This window comes from Liolophura sinensis, chromosome 2, assembly GCF_032854445.1.
Source record: "Liolophura sinensis isolate JHLJ2023 chromosome 2, CUHK_Ljap_v2, whole genome shotgun sequence".
In the NCBI taxonomy this organism is placed as follows: Eukaryota; Metazoa; Mollusca; class Polyplacophora; order Chitonida; family Chitonidae; genus Liolophura; species Liolophura sinensis.
The window spans coordinates 9,712,316-9,733,224 of NC_088296.1; the positions used below are offsets into that span (position 1 = coordinate 9,712,316).

At 42.1% G+C, this 20,909-nt stretch overlaps 1 protein-coding gene across 1 annotated transcript in view; it reads left to right on the forward strand.

The window, feature by feature from the left end:
* The window catches only part of LOC135462472 (titin-like), a 78,981-nt gene that overhangs the window by 53,209 nt on the left and 4,863 nt on the right, over window positions 1-20,909 (forward strand). Inside the window, exons 13-15 of the mRNA XM_064739698.1 lie at window positions 1,316-18,433; window positions 18,824-19,984; window positions 20,045-20,875. Of these exons, the coding sequence (XP_064595768.1) occupies window positions 1,316-18,433; window positions 18,824-19,984; window positions 20,045-20,875 (19,110 nt within the window). The remainder of the gene's footprint in view (window positions 1-1,315; window positions 18,434-18,823; window positions 19,985-20,044; window positions 20,876-20,909) is intronic.

Consider the following 20,909-nt stretch of genomic DNA (forward strand, 5'->3'; position numbering starts at 1 on the left):
TGAAATATTCTTCTGCAGAAACCTTTCCCTTAGAGAGTAATGGTCTTTTTTATTTCATACTCTGTTATGTTTCAGCTAGAATTGCTTTTATATCCCAACTAAAATCCCTTTCATACTCAAATAGAATTTATTCTAATGCCATTTCTTGTAATCACTGTCCTTGTAGATAATAAAATGTTTTTTCTTACATTTCCTGGTGTACTTTTTCAAGTTTCTAGTATCACAACTTTATACATAGTCGCATGGAATTTGGAGCAAACCTAAAAAAAAGTATTTAAAATAAAATTTATAATAAATTGGAATGGATTGAACGAAATTTAAGATCACTATAAAGAAAGTGGTAAATGTGTCTGCCTTGGTAATGGGTGTGAAGCAATTGTCCCACGGCTTCATTTTAGGCCACGGCTTCATTTTAGGCCACTGCTTCAATCAGACACACAAAGCTTAAAATATTTCCACCTTACCTTGCTTTATTCACTTCACATATAACAAATCATGAATCATGTAACTTATACCATCTGCTTTTCTCGTAGTGTTAGTGTGCCAGACATTGTACTCATCTCGCAATGTTAGTGTGCCAGACATTGTACTCATCTCGCAATGTTAGTGTGCAAGGCATTGTACTCATCTCGCAGTGTTAGTGTGGCAGGCGTTTTACTCCAGTAGTTCTTCTTGCAAAAGGGTTGAAGACTTTGATTTTTGTCTTGGTCTGCCCAGGGCATGTATATATATATTGCAGAGCAAGTCAGTTATGTTTTTGTTGATAAAGTACATGTACTGTAGCAACTTTGACGAAAATGATAAGACAGTGCATTGTGATTTTTTGTATTTTGATTTTTATCAAACTTTCTTATTCAGATGTACCGCACGTGGGAAGGTCTGCCAACAACCTGCGGATGGTCTTGGGGTTTCCCCTGGGCTCGGCCCCGTTTCCTCCCACCATAATGCTGGCCGCCGTCGTATAAGTGAAATATTCTTGAGTACAGCGTAAAACACCAATCAGATAAATAAATAAATATTGAGATGTAACAATGAGTTCAAGTCTAGTTCCTACTGGCTCCCTCTCCAATCACACAATGGAGGATCTACCAGATAGCTTGCCGGTTTTCCCCGAGCTCTGTCCAGTTTCCTCCCACCATAATGCTGGTGGCCGTGGTATAAGTGAAATATTCCTTCGCAGTTATAAATTTGATAAAAATAGAAGCATAACAATGTGTGTGTTTTCTTGCAACTGTTAAAATACCTGTGTGAACTAATAAGAATAGGTTTATTTGTCTTTATCAACTTTTTTTTTTTTGTTTGCGTCTTTTGCCAGATACTGAATGAGGGTGCCACGGGAACCAGCGACGGGTTGATTCAGCTCCAGAGATACAGACTTGGATTGGAAGCAGACTCCAGCCTAAGAGAATCCCTCCCGATATCAAGCCGCTACATCAGCGAGCGTTCACGAACAAGCGACCTTTTTGCTCCCTGGAAAGACAGTGAAGATCGGCTTAATGCTGAACAAAGAATCTGGAGAGGCGGCTTCGATGAAAACACCTCGTCTCTGCAACATGCAGAGACCGTGAGCATCGGAGCTGAAACATTTGCATCAAGTTCTGCCGAAGCCATGGCAACCTCGACGCTTAAAGAGACAGACTTTATGTTCAAGAGCTCAAAGAGTGCTGGGAGCTCTACATATTTCTCATCCAATCAGAATCAGAGATTTTTTTCTAATTTAGTGGAAGACAATTATGAATTGCTTAATAGTGATACAAGACATTCTAGTGACTTTTCCCAGGACGGACATTCTCATTTGAGGTCAGAACCACCAGTTGACTCAGGAGTACAGGAGTTAAATTCTGATTGGTTAACAGAACGCGGATCTCTTATGTCTTCAGAAGTCATCCTCAGTACAAGTGGAGTTCACAGTCAGAGGATTTCTGAGTTAGTGAAAACAACCAAGCTGAGAAGCGACGAGTTTCTTCATTATTCTGAATGTAATACTGTAGAAAAAGCGGCAAGTTCCCTGTCTCCAGAGAAAGAAAACTCACCAGTTAACATAGAGATTGTGAATTCTACTGACCCCAGCCTCAGAAAGTCCGAAGATAAATTTTCCGATGTGGAAATGGTCGGTAAAAAGCTTTCCGACGAAGATGACTTTGCCTTGGACAGCATGAACGATAGTTACGAAGAGACTGCCAATGACATTGGTTACAAAACAGAGGAAGATTATTCGTCTGGGTATACATCCCCAGGAGTCCTCTCCCCAGGGGAAGAAACACGCCCCCTGGTGATTGACTCACCTGAGGAAAGGGGAACAACTCCAGAGGAGTTGGCAGTTTGGACTTCCCCTCCAGAAGTGTCTGCTGATCCCAACACTGCCCGTCCAGAGATGGACTCAGACATGGATCTGAGTGAGTCTATGGCAGATGTGAGGCATTCGTTGGAACAGCAGAAACAAGTGCTAAAGGAACTGTTAGGTTTGGTTTCAGAGGCTGAAAAAGACTCGGCTCCAGAAAGACATTCTGAAGCAGTTGAAGGTTCTTCCGTGGACTTCCGAGATGGCGAGAATTCTGTTCACTTATCCAAGCATTCTGTCGGATACCTGTCAGTGGAAGAACAGCGAGAAGTCCGTAACGAGGTTGAAGACCACCGTGTGGACGAATCCTCCATGGTCACGGACAGTATCTATGGATCAGACCGCACAGAAACAATGCGTTCTGCTTCCTCAACAGACCTTACCACCACAGACACACTGACGTCAGGGTATGGTGAGGACAGCTACGGACTAGATCATTTAGGTCTTCCCTCAGATCAAGATGTTTCAAAGTCACATGAAGGTGACCAGGAAATGGACTTGAGCTCTTCCATGGCCAATGTGAAGCAGTCCATACAGCAACAGAAGAATGTCCTACACGAATTATTAGGCCTGGTGGCAGAAGCAGAACGTGACGTTGAAGACACAGAACCTGTTCGAGGGAATATCACAGGTGATGAGAACCAAGAATTTTTTGACCCCCATGAACCGGACAAGACGTTAAAAAAATTAAAGATTCCAGGTAGTAACGAGGATCGGTCACCGACTGACAGGTCGTCTGAAGATAGACTGCTTTTGTCTAAAACAGATGGAGCTTTTTCCACGTCAGACGATACAAGAGGCTCAGTAACTGATGATACTGTCCAAGGATCACTCACTTGCCACCCAGATGTTCATGACCCAAAGAGTCGGGATACTCAGGGACAAGCAAAACGTGAACAAATTCTAAGTGAAAATGAAAGAAAAGAGATTGTAGAAACCACCCATAACGTGTGCATGTGGGAATCTAGAGAAGAATGGGGAGAAATTGAGCAGCGCAATGTGGTCTCCATCTCAGGAGAAGTGAGTGATATCGAGCGATCAGTGGACAATGCATGTGTATCAGGCTTCGAAAGATATGCTGTGGCAGGAAAGGAATCATTTCCAGAGGTTTGTGTTGACCTGGATGATAGGGAGAAAAGTTTTGGTGCGGTAGCAATTCCAGAAAATCCTGACCAAAGAGCCCCAACTGATCGTTCATCTGAAGACAGGCATCTTGTTGCCAGTGGTGAAGGCGTACCCTCTACATCCGGTAGTGTGACTGATTTTGAACGGGATATTGAAGAGGGCGATGCATTAGTGTACAATGACAAAGTAGTAGATACACAAAGGGAAAATCTAGAGAGCTGTGTGGACAAGGCATTATATCCTGACCAAACGTGGTTTGATTCTGAGAGTAGAGACCAGAGTTTTGCGAAAGGTGTGCGTGAATCGATTGAGCAGCAGAGAAGCACAGTTCAGGAGTTGTTAGACTTAATGGGTAGAGAGAGTAGTCCCGGATCTTCAGTGGACCAGATGGTTGAAGTGAAAGATAATGAGAAATTCTTTGATCCACATCAGCCCGACAGAACACTTGATGACCTTCGGATCCCAGGTGATGTGAAGGATAGAACGGCAATTGACTTCTTTGCAGAGGACAGACATCGTTTGGCCAGAGGAGATGGGGCATTAGCCAAAGCAGGCCGTCGAGAAAGATATACAGGCTCCGATGTGGACGGAGATCGTTCATGGCTGGTAAAGAGTGGTGACGATGTTGACGACGTGGTTGCCAATACAGGTGCAATAGTAGATACCACAGATGTTGTGCTTGGGGATATCTGGGAAGAAAAAGAGCAAGAGATCGACAGGCGAGAAGAAATGTTGGACAACGGAGACGCGGTATTAGGAGAGAGGCCTGTTCTGTCACCAGTAAACAGCAAACACAGAGACGAGCTTAAAAACTCTGAACCGAGGAAATTACCTAGTGAGAATGAGCTAAACACTACACAAAGTGTGGAGGTGATGGCAAACAGAATTGCACAAGATGTGTATGCCATCTCAGAGGATGTGGGCAGTTCAGCGGCAAACATTCCAGTATTAGACTCTACGAGTGCCAAAGAACTTCCCACTTCTACAGAAATTACCTCGGATGAGACAAAAACGGACACAGTTGACATTTCTTCTAGATCAGAGGTGTCCCAGACTTCAGAAACTGACACCATAAAAGATTCAGAGAAACAAGGATATACCCAAAGCCAAGAGGAAAGCAAGCCCGACACATCTGTGTGGAATACACTGTCTGGTTGGTTTAGATTCAGAGGCACTTCAAATCAGTCAGCAGATAATTCACAGGAAACTCAGGTTGGAAGAGGACCAGAACCCACTGAAAGTGAGTCAACCGAATTTGATGAGGAAAAACGCATCATGGAGCTTATTGACGGCTTTGATGATTTACATCTGGTTGAAGATGTTAAGGAAGGTTCTGTTGAAACGCAGATCACAGAAGTTTCTCTTGACACCGAGGAGCCATTGGAGAAGAAAGGGGATACTGAAGATGCAAAACATTTTGACAGTGTGAAAAAGGAAAATGATGAATGCTACGAAGCTACCCAACAGGTCTTGCAACAGGAAACTGAAACAAGTGTGAGAGATGCACCTGAAGGACTCCAATCCGGTGAAAGTGTTGCGAGTAAACCGTTAAATGTGATAGATGATAAGTCTGTGATAAACGATGTGAATGAAGAAGAAGTTGACTCTGACTCTGAAAACGATAAATTTGAAGATACAAGTCGCGATGAAACGACTACTGAACCGAACCTTTTATTTGATGCTCTGCATAAACCTGAAATGGAAGTCGAGACAGAAATCACAGATAAAGCTTTGTCATTGCCAAGTGATCAGAGTTCTGTGACTGTCCAAAAACCCGACGTAGGTATGACCATTGAGGATAAATCTGATGTTACGTGTGAGGAACAGAAATATTTTGATGATCTATTAACAGATAATAATGCTCCAACAAAAGATACAGACATCGGGATCTCGGCCTTGGATCAAAATGATGTTGGATTAAGTCCTCCTTTCATATCAGATAGAGAACACATTGATGTTAATGAAGATAAACAAACAGGATCTGATGATGCTTCTGTTGTTACACCATCGTTAAGCAATGATGTGGAACGGCAAAACTTTGTATCTGTCGACCACTATGAACAATTCTTACCCACTACAACCAGAGAAGAATTTGTTAAAAAGCCAGAGCATACCATTGCTAAAAGTACGGCAGTAGTTGAAGAGGCGGTTGTGCTTGAGGAAGACATCAGCGATATTACAGGAAGTATAACTGAAGAAGCTAAAGAAAACCTAACTTTGAGCGCTAGTGACCCGGAGAACATACCCGATGCAGGAGGCGAAGATATACTTGATAACGAAGGACACAGAGAGATAATGACGTCTGAAGATGTTGACACTTCAGATACTTTTGTCAGCGACAAAGACATTTCAAATGTAAACAACGTTGGGACTGGAAACGAAGATGTGCCTAACAAAGAGGTTTTGAATGATGGTGCGTTCCAAGATGTAAAGCAGTCTTCGTTAACAGAAGATATGGAACCTGGTAGCACTGAAAAAGAGACATTCCAGGATTTGAAAGATTCTCAGTCTTCGCCCACAGACCTTGTGACGCCCAAGTTCTCAGATGATACAGAGAAAGTTGGAGTTTTTCCAACGGAGGGGCCTCAAGACAAGACCGTAGGTGGCATGTCAGCTGAGGAAACATCAGTTCCTCAAGAAAACAATGAACAAAGAGGTGAAGTGGAAGCCACTTTACGACAACTATCTTCACAGAAACAAACCAATATTTCATTTGGCGACGAAAAGAACTTACCTCACGACACATGCATAGCTTCAGGAAATATTGAAACTGTCCATACTGAGGGCATCTCTTCTGAAGAGCAGTCTTCCAACCGTACATGTAAACCTAGCGACGGACATGGAGATGATTCATCTGGGTGGGATGCCCTTCCCAGTTGGCGTGGAGGTTCACAGCAGAAGTCCCAACTACAGGTTTGTGAGACATCCCAGTTAACTACCTTCGAAGGAACTAACATAACGTCAGAAGAATCAGTAGATGTCTTCCAGGAAGAAAGCTTATCTGCAGAACATGAACTTGATACTGAAATAACTAGAGACGATACGAAATCTGTACCAGAAGATTCTGTTCAGACAAATGAAGTTGAAAAAGAATCCAAAGCCAGCTGGAACTTTTTGCCCAAGTGGATGAGATCAGATCCAAAAGAAACCAAACCAGACAAAATGCATAGCACACCCACTCAAGATTCTGTGGGACAAATCGATCCCGCAAATGCAGGAGATGGTGAAGTAAGTGATAATGTAGCGGACTCATCAAGGATTGGAGAAGAAAGTCAAGATTGCAAAGAAGCTGGCCTGGAAGATGCTGTTGCGGAAGGTGCAGATGAGGAAGTGTCTGTAGAGTCTTCACCTGCATGGAGCTTCTTCCCAAGTTGGATGAGGAGATCAAAACCTCTGGAAACCAAACAAAAGGATATGCAGAAGACAGCCTTTCCAGATACAACAGCATTAAGTGAAACGATTTGTGTAGAAGAGGATGCAAACATTCCTGCAGGCGGTGAACCTGCTTCCAAATTGTCTTCAGAGAGTGCTGAAACCCGTGATGTACTGGAATTTCCTGATAGCCAAGAATGGTTAGATGAAACATCTGCCATGGAAGCAGAGATATTTACCGAAAATGAAACCAGAAATACTACGCCAGCTAGTACAGAAGTTTTACTTACTTCAGTAGAAATGTCCACGGCTGCAACTGGAAGCGTAATAGAGCATGAAAGCTCTATTGAGAGGGAAGCTAAAGATGTTTCTCTTCAAGCAGCGGCGCTTGAAATTCCAGCCGCAAGTCGTGCTGTTAGAGCTCAGACGCCAAGCATGTTGGAAATGTTTGACGAGCTTGAGGCTGACCATGTCGATGCAGTAGGAAAATACAAGGACATTGTTCACATGACTGCAGAAGAACTAGAGTCTTATGGTGAAGTTGCTGCTATAACTGAAAATGTGGACTTTTTGGACGAAGATTCCGAGGACCATTCAAATGTCAGTGTATCTGTGACAACTGATGTACAGCCTGAGGAAGAGGCTGCATCCACCACGACAGTTGGTGTCTTGGAAGAAAGTGTGGAAACAGAGAATCTGTCCGAAAACCCTAATAAGGAAAATCTCGACTGGCAGCAAGCTTGGATGTCAGATGAATCTCAACAAGATAGCTGTGCAGCACAGGCTATCGTGACTGAACAAGATGCTGTTGGTCACGAAAAACTAGTAACAGAAGATCAACAGTTCACAGCAAACGATGCCGCAAACAGCGAAAATGTTCATGATAAAACCAAACCCGAAGTGCAGTTTGAAACAAGCATGGGTATTCTTCCAGATGAAAAGCACACATCCAGCACTTTGTCTGAAGGAAAATCAGTTCAGAGTCCAGAAGAAAGATTGCGATTAGCACATAAAGAGATCTATGAACAAATATTAGGCCAGTCTGAAGTTACATCACAAGCTTCTTTGTCTGGAGTCGACCTAATGCAGGATAACATATTGGTGGAACAAGCAGCTTTGTTTAGACTTGAGTCGGAAGCAGGCCACTTCGCGGTTATGCTGGAAGGGATGTCTCAAGAAAGACCGACACAAACTTTTCATCCAGAAGAAACAGCTACATCGGAAATTCGGGTTGACGAAGAAGAAATATCAGAAAGTCAACAGACACCTGAAAGTAAGTCAGAAGAAGTTATTGTATCCGAAGGTCACATGGAAGATTCACTTGTATGTGAAAGAGTGACACCAGAAAAGACGCCTGATGTGACCGTTCGGGAAAACCCGATAGAAGTATTGTCATCTGAAACAGATTTGATGCAGGACACATTAGATGAAGACAAGCAGGTTGCTTTTAAATTGCAGATAAAGTCAGAAAGCTTTGCTGTGATTTTGGAAGATGTTTCATCAGATGATCAGCCCGAAGAATTGCTCGAATCTGACAGTCCCCAAGAAAAACTGTCAATGAAAGTATTATCGGAAAATCAGCAAGAACAAACGCAGATAGCAGAAAATGAACGAGAAGAAACGCTGATTTCAGAAATTGAGGCAAATGATACTGGACCAACAGAAAGTAAGATGGGAACAAGTGTTTGTGCATGGTCAGAAACACCATTACAAGAAAATCAAACAGAGATATTACCAACACCTGAAAGTCAACAAAGTACTATGGGCCAATCTGAGGAACCAAGGATAGCAAGAGGTCAACCAGGAGAAATATTCGAATCAGAAATCCTCATGGAAGACTCTCCTGTATTGGACAGTGCACGAGTTGAAAAATCTGTTGTGGAAAGCCATGTTGAAGACGTGTCTGCGTCTAAAATAGATTTTATGCAGGACACCTTAGGCGTAGATCCGCAAACTCTGTTAAGGTTACAGACGCCATCAGAAGGTGTTGATGTGAAACAAGTTTTCTCATCGGAAGATGTACCAGATAATTTGCCAGGATCGGTCAGGCCTCTGGAAGAAACAGAATATCCTGAAAACAAAACAGCAATATCAGAGAGTCAGTCAGTGGAGACGGGAGAATTAGAAACTGGAGAAGTGAAGGTACTAGATCATAAATCACATGAAATATCAGAAAGTAGGGTAAATCAGATGGAAGATAAAGAAACAGAAGAAACTCCACCAGAAGTAACTCTGATATCAGATAGTAGGGTAAATCAGATGGAAGATAAAGAAACAGAAGAAACTCCACCAGAAGTAACTCTGATATCAGAAAGTAGGGTAAATCAGATGGAAGATAAAGAAACAGAAGAAACTCCACCAGAAGTAACTCTGATATCAGAAAGTAGGGTAAATCAGATGGAAGATAAAGAAACAGAAGAAACTCCACCAGAAGTAACTCTGATATCAGAAAGTAGGGTAAATCAGATGGAAGATAAAGAAACAGAAGAAACTCCACCAGAAGTAACTCTGATATCAGAAAGTAGGGTAAATCAGATGGAAGATAAAGAAACAGAAGAAACTCCACCAGAAGTAACTCTGATATCAGATAGTAGGGTAAATCAGATGGAGGATAAAGAAACAGAAGAAACTCCACCAGAATTAACTCTGATATCAGAAAGTAGGGTAAATCAGATGGAAGATAAAGAAACAGAAGAAACTCCACCAGAAGTAACTCTGATATCAGAAAGTAGGGTAAATCAGATGGAAGATAAAGAAACAGAAGAAACTCCACCAGAATTAACTCTGATATCAGAAAGTAGGGTAAATCAGATGGAAGATAAAGAAACAGAAGAAACTCCACCAGAAGTAACTCTGATATCAGAAAGTAGGGTAAATCAGATGGAAGATAAAGAAACAGAAGAAACTCCACCAGAAGTAACTCTGATATCAGATAGTAGGGTAAATCAGATGGAAGATAAAGAAACAGAAGAAACTCCACCAGAAGTAACTCTGATATCAGAAAGTAGGGTAAATCAGATGGAAGATAAAGAAACAGAAGAAACTCCACCAGAAGTAACTCTGATATCAGATAGTAGGGTAAATCAGATGGAAGATAAAGAAACAGAAGAAACTCCACCAGAAGTAACTCTGATATCAGATAGTAAGCCAGAACAAGTCCTTGTATCAGACACCGATTCTCTTTTATTAAAAGGTGTGACAGAAGGAAAACCATCAGACACGACGGTTGTTCAAAATGAGGCCAAAGAAGTATTACCTGAAAGGGATTTGGTTCAGGACACCTTAGGTGAAGAACAGCATGTTGTTTTTAGATTACAAACCCAAGCAGAACGTTTTGCTGTGATGTTGGAAGATGTTGCAGTAGAAAGTCAACCAGAAGAAACTGTGGAATCAGAAAGACTATTAAACGAAACATCAATATCTGAAATTATGCTGGAGGATGTCCACGAATCAGAAACCTGGACATCTGAAAAGCAACCAAAAGAAGCACTACTACCAGAAAGTCAGTCAGCACATACACAGCCAACAGAACACAGAACAGAAGAAACGTTTGTGGGAAGTCAGGTAAATGATACTGGCGAAACAGAAAGAGACAAACAAGACAGTCATCCGGAAGTAGCATTGTTAGCAGATAGCAGGGCAAAAGAAGCTCTCGTATCAGAGCTTGAGCGTCAAGTAGAGAATGTGATAAAAGATATGCCATCAGACATAACAGGTACGGAAAGCCAGGCAGAAGTGTTATCTGCAACAGATTTGGTAGAGGACACGTTCTGTGAGGACCAGCATTCTGTATTCAGATTGCAGACACAGGCAGATGGCCATGCTGTCACGCTGGAAGATTTTTCATCAGCGTATCAGCCAGAGGATTTAACGGTCTGTGATAGTCTTCAAGAAAAAACTGTGATATCAGAAAGTCAGTCTGAACCGAAAGATGTATCAGAATATGAACCAGAAGTATCATTGATATCAGAAAACCGGTTAAATGAGGCTGAAAAACCAGAAAGTCAAACAGCATTATTGCCATTAGAAGTGGAACTGGAAGGAGTCCTGACAAATGAGCGTGGAGAAAACGAAAGGTGTGACATTCAGCAGCATGAAACACAATCTTCAGTATTCTTGTCAGAAGAAGCTCAAGTATCGAAAGAAAATATGGAAGATTCACTTGTAATTAAAAGTGAGACACCAGGAAAAACATGTAACATGGCAGGAAGCCTAGTGGACCATGTGTTATGTGAAACAGATTTGGTACAGGACACATTAGGAGACGATCAAAAGACTGTTTTTAGATTGAAGACACAAGCAGAAGGCATTGCAGTGATGTTAGATGCTCCTTGTGCAGAAGAGGATTTGTCAGAAAATCAAACAGTTGAAATACTGGCATCTGGTTATCTTCAAGAAAATACCAAGACCTCACAAAGTCCATCTGAAGAATTATCAATTAGAGAAAGTGAGCCAGGAGAGAGCGAGGAATTCGAAAGTGAGCGAGCAGAAACAGTGATTCCAGAAACACAAACAGGTGCGAGTAACACATCAGAAATCCCAGAAGCACTGGCAACAGTCGTCCAACAAAAAGAAACCTTGATAACAGATATCCAGGAAGTGAAAACATGGGACAAGCAGCCAGAAGAAATACTTATTTCAGATGTCAGATTAGAAGACCCTTTGATAGAACATATTCTTAAAGAAGAATCTGAAAACCAACCTAAAGAAACAACATTCGTAGGCCAGTCTGAAATAGCACAAACTCCAGAAAATCAAGAAGGTACCCTAGAAAGCCTATCGGAGGAAACCTGTACATCAAAGAATCAGTCAGATGTGCTCGTATCGAGAAATCTGACGGAAGATTCACTTTTGACAGAAAGTGTACCAGATGAAAACACTTCGGAAACCAGTGATATTCAAAGCCAGTTGGAAGAAGTTTGTGGATCTGAAACCGATTTGATACTGGACACCTTAGGTGAAGACCAGCGGGCTGTTTTTAAGTTACAGACACAGGTGGAAAGCTTTGCTGTGATGGTTGATGCTTCCCCTCTGGAACATGTTTTATTATCAGAAAAGCAAGCAGAAGAATCTCGGCCATTAGAAAATGAACAAGGGGATACAGTATTAATGTCACAGAGTCAGGCAGCAGAAATACTGATATTAGAAAGTCAGACTAGTGAGAGTGGAGCAGCGGAGTATCTGACAGAAGAAACAGCATTTGACAGGCAACTGGAAGAAGCTCTGATTAGAAAGAAACAACAAGAAGAAATGTACATCAGTACTGAAGAAGAAACTGTCATATCATATTGTCTCCCGGAGTTGTCGGAAAGTCTACAAAAAGAGACACATTTGTCGGAAAGCCAGTCAGATGAAATATCGGTATGTGAAACTAATTTGCTTCAAGATGAGTCATTTGAATCCCAGCATGAAATCTTCAGGCTTCAGTCACAAGCTTCAAGTATTCCAGTGATGATAAGTCAGCCTTCACAAGCGAGAAGTTTCATACACCGTGAACAAACGGAAGAAAACTTTAAGTCAGAACCAGTCGTGATGTCAAAAAGTGAACAAACAGTTACTGGTCAGGAGCGGAGAGACGAGAGCACCATGGAAGACATTTTTCAACCTAATGGAGATGACCAAACAAGGGTTGATACTGTCAGCAAAGTCATAGCTGTTTCTGATCTTCAAAATTTATCGGAGACTGCAGTCACACACCACGAAGATGTTTTGATTGGTAATGCAACTATTTTCTCAGCCTTTGATGAGCTTGAAGAGGATCACACCCAAATGCTGGACAACAGCAGAGCAGTGACTGCAGATAGCGAATACCCAGAAATTCCAGTTGTAGGTTCTTCGTATCTAAGACCATCACTTAGCTCTGACAATTCAGCTTCTGCTTTGGATGGTGAATCCAACAGTTGGGAAGATCTTGTTGATAATGAATCTGACGTTGAAGTAGGAATTGATGCTGTTGCATTTGAAAATGATGAGAGTATGGATTCAACCATTCCAGGCAAAGAGGATAAAAGACCACTTGAGGAACAAATTGCAGAAGTCGACTGCGCTGTAATCGGAGAAATCGAAGATTCAAAACCAGCTTTTGTCACATTGGAAGAAAATGCCAGAAGAAACCTTGAAGATCAAGTTGATGAGATCGATAAGCTTTTGGATAATGAAATTTTCATCAATCAGAGTTTGCATTCTCCTTCCTTGACAGAAGACATCAGTAATGGCTTAGTTTTCCAGACTGAGTCAGATTCTTCTGTATTAGCAGCAACAAGTGCAGTGACAGAGATTGGTAACAATATTCCGTCAACCGTTTCTGAAGCTTGTATTCAGGATGATTCATGGAACCAAGACAAATCAGAACTAAATTCGGGACAATCAGGCAGTATTACCACTCATGAATTTGAGCCACAAGCACCTGCTGAGACACAGGCTTCGTCTATCAACGGGATTTTTGATTCAGAACCTGTAGATGTTGATCAGGAAGTGGAAGTGGAGTTGAAAGCCAGTGATAAACTTGAGGCAGAAGCACCTGCTGAGACACAGGCATCGTCGATCAAAGAGACTTTGGATTCACAACCTGTAGATGTTGATCAGGAAGTGGAAATGGAGTTGAAAGCCAGTGATAAACTTGAGGCACAAGTACCTGCTGAAACAAAGGCATCGTTGATCAAAGAGACTTTTGATTTAGAACCTGTAGATGTTGATCAGGAAGTGGAAATGGAGTTGAAAGCCAGTGATAAACTTGACGCACAAGTACCTGCTGAAACAAAGGCATCGTTGATCAAAGAGACTTTTGATTCAGAACCTGTAGACGTTCATCAGGAAGTGGAAATGGAGTTGAAAGCCAGTGATAAACTTGAGGCACAAGCACCTGCTGAAACAAAGGCACCGTTGATCAAAGAGACTTTTGATTTAGAACCTGTAGATGTTGAACAGGAAGTGGAAATGGAGTTGAAAGCCAGTGATAAACTTGAGCCACAAGTACCTGCTGAAACAAAGGCATCGTTGATCAAAGAGACTTTTGATTCAGAACCTGTAGATGTTGAACAGGAAGTGGAAATGGAGTTGAAAGCCAGTGATAAACTTGAGGCACAAGCACCTGCTGAAACACCGGCATCGTCGATCAAAGAGACTTTGGATTCAGAACCTGTAGATGTTGAACAGGAAGTGGAAATGGAGTTGAAAGCCAGTGATGACTGCTCTGAGCCATCTAGATCGTTAATCCCAGGAACCCCGCTGACTCAGGAGCAGTCTCAGCTAGTTGATGACCTTTGCTCTGTATACTACCAAAGAGAAATGGCTTTAAGGTCACCTGTTCTTGGTGAGCCTGTGGCAGTTTCTAGTGCAAATGTCGCTGAAATGATGGCTGCCAATGAAAGTATTAACAAACAATATATGAACACGGATGAGTTAGCGAAGACCTCTCCAGATGAAGTGTCACAAAATGAAAAACACGTTTTAGATGAACACCTGGCTATTCTAGGGAATGAAACTGCAGGAGTAACAGAAAGTGGCGCCGATGTTGATAATTCGGTTACAACTCGTCACGAAAGCCCAACAGTAGAAGAGGCAAGTCCTGACAACTCTCCTGCTGTTTCAAGAGCTGACGTCGCAGAAATGATTGCAGTCAATGAGAAAATCACTGAGCAGTACAAGAACAGGTGTGAAATGCCCAACATACCTGGTGGTAATGGTAACGAAACATCTGAAGAAGAGTTAGAAAGCTTGGAATCTACCGAGCAAAGCTATGCGGCCACCAGGGAAGCTATGGAATCCATTGAAGGTGGAATGAGGACAGAGTATTTTACATACTCTGAAGAAAGTGCGACTAAAGAGTTAGTCACTAGTATAGGTGACCAGACTGTGAACACATCGGAAACCAGAGACAAATATAGGCCAGATACATCACATGTTTCACCCTTTGGAACCAGCAGAAGGAAAATTGACAAAGAAAGTTTTGATTATTCAAGTGAAGAAGACTATCAGTCTGCTGAAGAAGTAGATCAGGGACCTCAGATTCCCATCATTACACTGACATCAACAGATCAGTTCTCCCCAACAGAAGACTCCAAAGAACTTTTCTTCGTCGAAACTGAAGAAGGAATGACAGACGACGTCCAGGAGTCCAACAACTTGGATGATATCTCAAGTTTGGATGCTCTTGGAGGAGATTTAGGTGATATGTATGTTTCCGATAACTTGTCCCAATGCTCTGAACACTCTGTGAGATACTTCGAGCTAGACGAGGCTACCGCAGAGGCACCGTTTGAACCAAGGTCACCAATCGAAGGAAACATTAGACCTGCTGGTGGGTACTACGGAAGCCACAGCGATGGGTTTGACTTTGTAGCTCCTGTCCGAGGGCGAGAAACAGAATGGAAAACTGACATCAGCGCTGACAAAGAAGTAAAGGAAAGTCTAACACTTAGTGTCACGGATGGGTATTCTTCTGATAGCATGTCCGTTGAAAGCCTGGAAGCAAGCTTTGACGAGGACGATATGCTGCCTGTTGAGATAACAAAAACAAACCACATCCCCCCGACAGCATTACCAGGACTAGAAGACAGATTCATGGGAATTGTGGAGGAAGAATCTGCTTTACATGTCACAGAAGTCAAAAGTCTTGACCACGTAGAAAACCTGCAAACTAATCAGGTTATGGCTGTTTTGGAAGCTCAGCAATCACTCCCCGTTGAACTTGTCTCTGAAGAAGTGGAGATGGTGTGTCCTGGGAGTACGGATACGAAGGATGCAACTGAAACTTTTGTGGACGAAGACGTTGAACCAGAAGATGCACCAAAGATCAAGGAGATCACGGAGAAGAGTCTTGTGTCTGAACCTTTGGAGTATGTTGAACATGCCATTAAAAAGCAGGACTCGTGCGTGGCATCTTTAACCATGCAGGAAGTCCAACAAACGGTTTCTGGAGCACATTCTGGGTTAACAGAAGAAATGGAGATACATGATACGAGTGAAGAGATTGGAGTATCCCAGAAACCAGTCGAGGACTTTGATGATGAACCAGCAAATGAAGAATTTAGGCCAATGGAGACAGAAGACAAAGTTGCCATTGAAGTTAGACAGGATCCGCCATTTAACACAGACACATCAAAACAAGACCTATCATTAGGCCAAATTACACTTGATGAAACAGGTCTAGTCGTAACTGAGAGCCAAGAATGTATAGATGGTATGGAGAATTCTGCACCTAAAGATGAGAGCATGTTTAGAGACAAAGAAGCTTTCATGCCTGTAGATTACGACTCTGCAGAATCTGGAAATCAAGATGAGTATGAGTTGAGTAGTCCAATGGGCGAAAATTGCGAAATTCAACCCGACGATGAACATGTGTGTGAAAAGGAGCAAGACGAACACTTCATGATTGGGATACCAGTACCAGAGGAAGAGGACAAACCCCAGAAAACAGAGGAAGAACTTGTAACTGAAAAGTTAGTTCTGGGGGAAGAAGTTGCAACTGATGCAACACCAGAAGAAAGAACTAAATACCTAGAGCAAGAACAAGTAAACACAACTGATAAATCAGAACAGGAAAAAGTCAAAACGGAGGAGCTAGTAGCCATGGATGAAGTGATGTCCAAAAACACACTTGAACCTGAAGAAGAGAAAGGTGAGACCACAAAGAAGTTGGGCCAAGGTGTGACACGAGAGGAGTCAAAGCAAGACACAGATTTCACAATTGAGAAACTAAATCATGATATCACAGTAGAGACAACAAAACAAGACTTTGATGACACCACTCAAAATTATCACCTAGACGTGACTGTTGAGGAATCACTAAAACATGAAGAATATACGATTGAGACACCAGAACAACCTGGAGATGTGAGAACTGGAGAACAACAAACAGGGGAAGCTGATAAAACTGAGACTTTAGGAGATGTTGACGTTGTAAGAACTGAAGAACTTGAATATGTGTCAACCGATAAAGCAGGAGATAACGTTCTAACTGCTGAAGAACAAGCAGTCGCTACTAAGAAACCAGAACAAGATGTAGAAACTGCAATCAGAACGGAAAAGCCAGAAAAAGATGTAGCAGTTGAAAGAGCAGGACAAGAAGTCGCATGGTTAGAACCAGATGCTTATGTCATAACTGAGATCCCAGTCCAAGAAAGAGATATATATATCACAGCAGAGAAACCAGTAAGTGATGAAATATCATTAGAAAAACCTGTGCTCGACGAAGACATCAGAGCAGAGAAACCAGTGCAGGATAAGATCGCAGCAGAAAAACCTGTTCTCGACGAAGACATCACAGCAGAGACACCTGTACAAGAACAGATCACAGCAGAGGAAGCAGTACTGGGTGAAGAGTTGACAACAGACAAACCAGTTCAATCTGAAGAGATCTTAGCAGAGAAACCTGAACTAGACGAAACCATCTCAGCAGAAAAACCAGTACAAGTGGAAGATATCACAGCAGAGAAACAAGTACAAGATGAAGAGATCACAGCAGAGGAAGCAGTACTGGATGAAGAGATCACAGCAGAGAAACCAGTACTGGATGAAGATGTCCAAGCAGAGAAACTAGTACTAGATGAAGAGATCACAGCAGAGGAAGCAATACTGGATGAAGAGATGACAACAGAGAAACCAGTTCAATATGAAGAGATCTTAGCAGAGAAACCTGAACTAGACGAAACCATTTCAGCAGAAAAACCAGTACAAGAGGAAGAGATCACAGCAGAGGAAGCAGTACAAGATGAAGATATCACAGCAGAGAAACCAGTACAAGATGAAGATATCACAGCAGAGAAACCAGTACTGGATGAAGAGATCACAGCAGAGAAACCAGTTCAATATGAAGAAATCTTAGCAGAGAAACCTGAACTAGACGAAACCATTTCAGCAGAAAAACCAGTACAAGTGGAAGATATCACAGCAGAGAAACAAGTACAAGATGAAGAGATCACAGCAGAGGAAGCAGTACTGGATGAAGAGATCACAGCAGAGAAACCAGTACTGGATGAAGATGTCCAAGCAGAGAAACTAGTACTAGATGAAGAGATCACAGCAGAGAAACCAGTACTGGATGAAGAGATCACAGCAGAGGAAGCTGTACAAGATGAAGATATCACAGCAGAGGAAGCAGTACTAGATGAAGATATCACAGCAGAGAAACCAGTACTGGATGAAGAGATCACAACAGAGAAACCAGTACTGGATGAAGATGTCCAAGCAGAGAAACTAGTACTAGATGAAGAGATCACAGCAGAGAAACAAGTACAAGATGAAGAGATCACAGCAGAGAAACAAGTACAAGATGAAGAGATCACAGCAGAGGAAGCAGTACTGGATGAAGAGATCACAGCAGAGAAACCAGTACTGGATGAAGATGTCCAAGCAGAGAAACTAGTACTAGATGAAGAGATCACAGCAGAGAAACCAGTACTGGATGAAGAGATCACAGCAGAGGAAGCTGTACAAGATGAAGATATCACAGCAGAGGAAGCAGTACTAGATGAAGATATCACAGCAGAGAAACCAGTACTGGATGAAGAGATCACAACAGACAAACCAGTTCAATATGAAGAGATCACAGCAGAGGAAGCAGTACAAGATGAAGATATCACAGCAGAGGAAGCAGTACTAGATGAAGATATCACAGCAGAGAAACCAGTTCAATATGAAGAGATCACAGCAGAGGAAGCAGGACAAGATGAAGATATCACAGCAAAGGAAGCAGTACTAGATGAAGATATCACAGCAGAGAAACCAATACTGGATGAAGAGATCACAGCAGAGGAAGCAATACTGGATGAAGAGATTACAGCAGAGAAACCAGTTCAATATGAAGAGATCTTAGCAGAGAAACCTGAACTAGACGAAACCATTTCAGCAGAAAAACCAGTACAAGATGAAGATATCACAGCAGAGAAACCAGTACTGGATGAAGATATCACAGCAGAGAAACCAGTTCAATATGAAGAGATCACAGCAGAGGAAGCAGTACGAGATGAAGATATCACAGCAGAGGAAGCAGTACTAGATGAAGATATCACAGCAGAGAAACCAGTACTGGATGAAGAGATCACAACAGACAAACCAGTTCAATATGAAGAGATCACAGCAGAGGAAGCAGTACAAGATGAAGATATCACAGCAGAGAAACCAGTACAAGAGGAAGATATCACAGCAGAGAAACCAGTACTGGATGAAGATATCACAGCAGAGAAACCAGTTCAAGATGAAGAGATCACAGCAGAGGAAGCAGTACTGGTTGAAGATATCACAGCAGAGAAACCAGTACTGGATGAAGAGATCACAGCAGAGAAACCAGTTCAATATGAAGAGATCTTAGCAGAGAAACCTGAACGAGACGAAACCATTTCAGCAGAAAAACCAGTACAAGAGGAAGAGATCACAGCAGAGGAAGCAGTACAAGATGAAGATATCACAGCAGAGAAACCAGTACAAGATGAAGATATCACAGCAGAGAAACCAGTACTGGATGAAGAGATCACAGCAGAGAAACCAGTTCAATATGAAGAGATCTTAGCAGAGAAACCTGAACTAGACGAAACCATTTCAGCAGAAAAACCAGTACAAGAGGAAGATATCACAGCAGAGAAACCAGTACAAGAGGAAGATATCACAGCAGAGAAACCAGTACTGGATGAAGATATCACAGCAGAGAAACCAGTTCAATATGAAGAGATCACAGCAGAGGAAGCAGTACTGGTTGAAGATATCACAGCAGAGAAACCAGTACTGGATGAAGAGATCACAGCAGAGGAAGCAGTACAAGATGAAGATATCACAGCAGAGGAAGCAGTACTAGATGAAGATATCACAGCAGAGAAACCAGTACTGGATGAAGAGATCACAACAGACAAACCAGTTCAATATGAAGAGATCACAGCAGAGGAAGCAGTACAAGATGAAGATATCACAGCAGAGGAAGCAGTACTAGATGAAGATATCACAGCAGAGAAACCAATACTGGATGAAGAGATCACAGCAGAGGAAGGAATACTGGATGAAGAGATCACAGCAGAGAAACCAGTTCAATATGAAGAGATCTTAGCAGAGAAACCTGAACTAGACGAAACCATTTCAGCAGAAAAACCAGTACAAGATGAAGATATCACAGCAGAGAAACCAGTACAAGAGGAAGATATCACAGCAGAGAAACCAGTACTGGATGAAGATATCACAGCAGAGAAACCAGTTCAATATGAAGAGATCACAGCAGAGGAAGCAGTACTGGATGAAGATATCACAGCAGAGAAACCAGTACTGGATGAAGAGATCACAGCAGAGGAAGCAGAACGAGATGAAGATATCACAGCAGAGGAAGCAGTACTAGATGAAGATATCACAGCAGAGAAACCAGTACTGGATGAAGAGATCACAGCAGAGAAACCAGTTCAATATGAAGAGATCTTAGCAGAGAAACCTGAACTAGACGAAACCATTTCAGCAGAAAAACCAGTACAAGAGGAAGATATCACAGCAGAGAAACCAGTACAAGAGGAAGATATCACAGCAGAGAAACCAGTACTGGATGAAGATATCACAGCAGAGAAACCAGTTCAATATGAAGAGATCACAGCAGAGGAAGCAGTACTGGTTGAAGATATCACAGCAGAGAAACCAGTACTGGATGAAGAGATCACAGCAGAGGAAGCAGTACAAGATGAAGATATCACAGCAGAGGAAGCAGTACTAGATGAAGATATCACAGCAGAGAAACCAGTACTGGATGAAGAGATCACAACAGACAAACCAGTTCAATATGAAGAGATCACAGCAGAGGAAGCAGTACAAGATGAAGATATCACAGCAGAGGAAGCAGTACTAGATGAAGATATCACAGCAGAGAAACCAATACTGGATGAAGAGATCACAGCAGAGGAAGGAATACTGGATGAAGAGATCACAGCAGAGAAACCAGTTCAATATGAAGAGATCTTAGCAGAGAAACCTGAACTAGACGAAACCATTTCAGCAGAAAAACCAGTACAAGATGAAGATATCACAGCAGAGAAACCAGTACAAGAGGAAGATATCACAGCAGAGAAACCAGTACTGGATGAAGATATCACAGCAGAGAAACCAG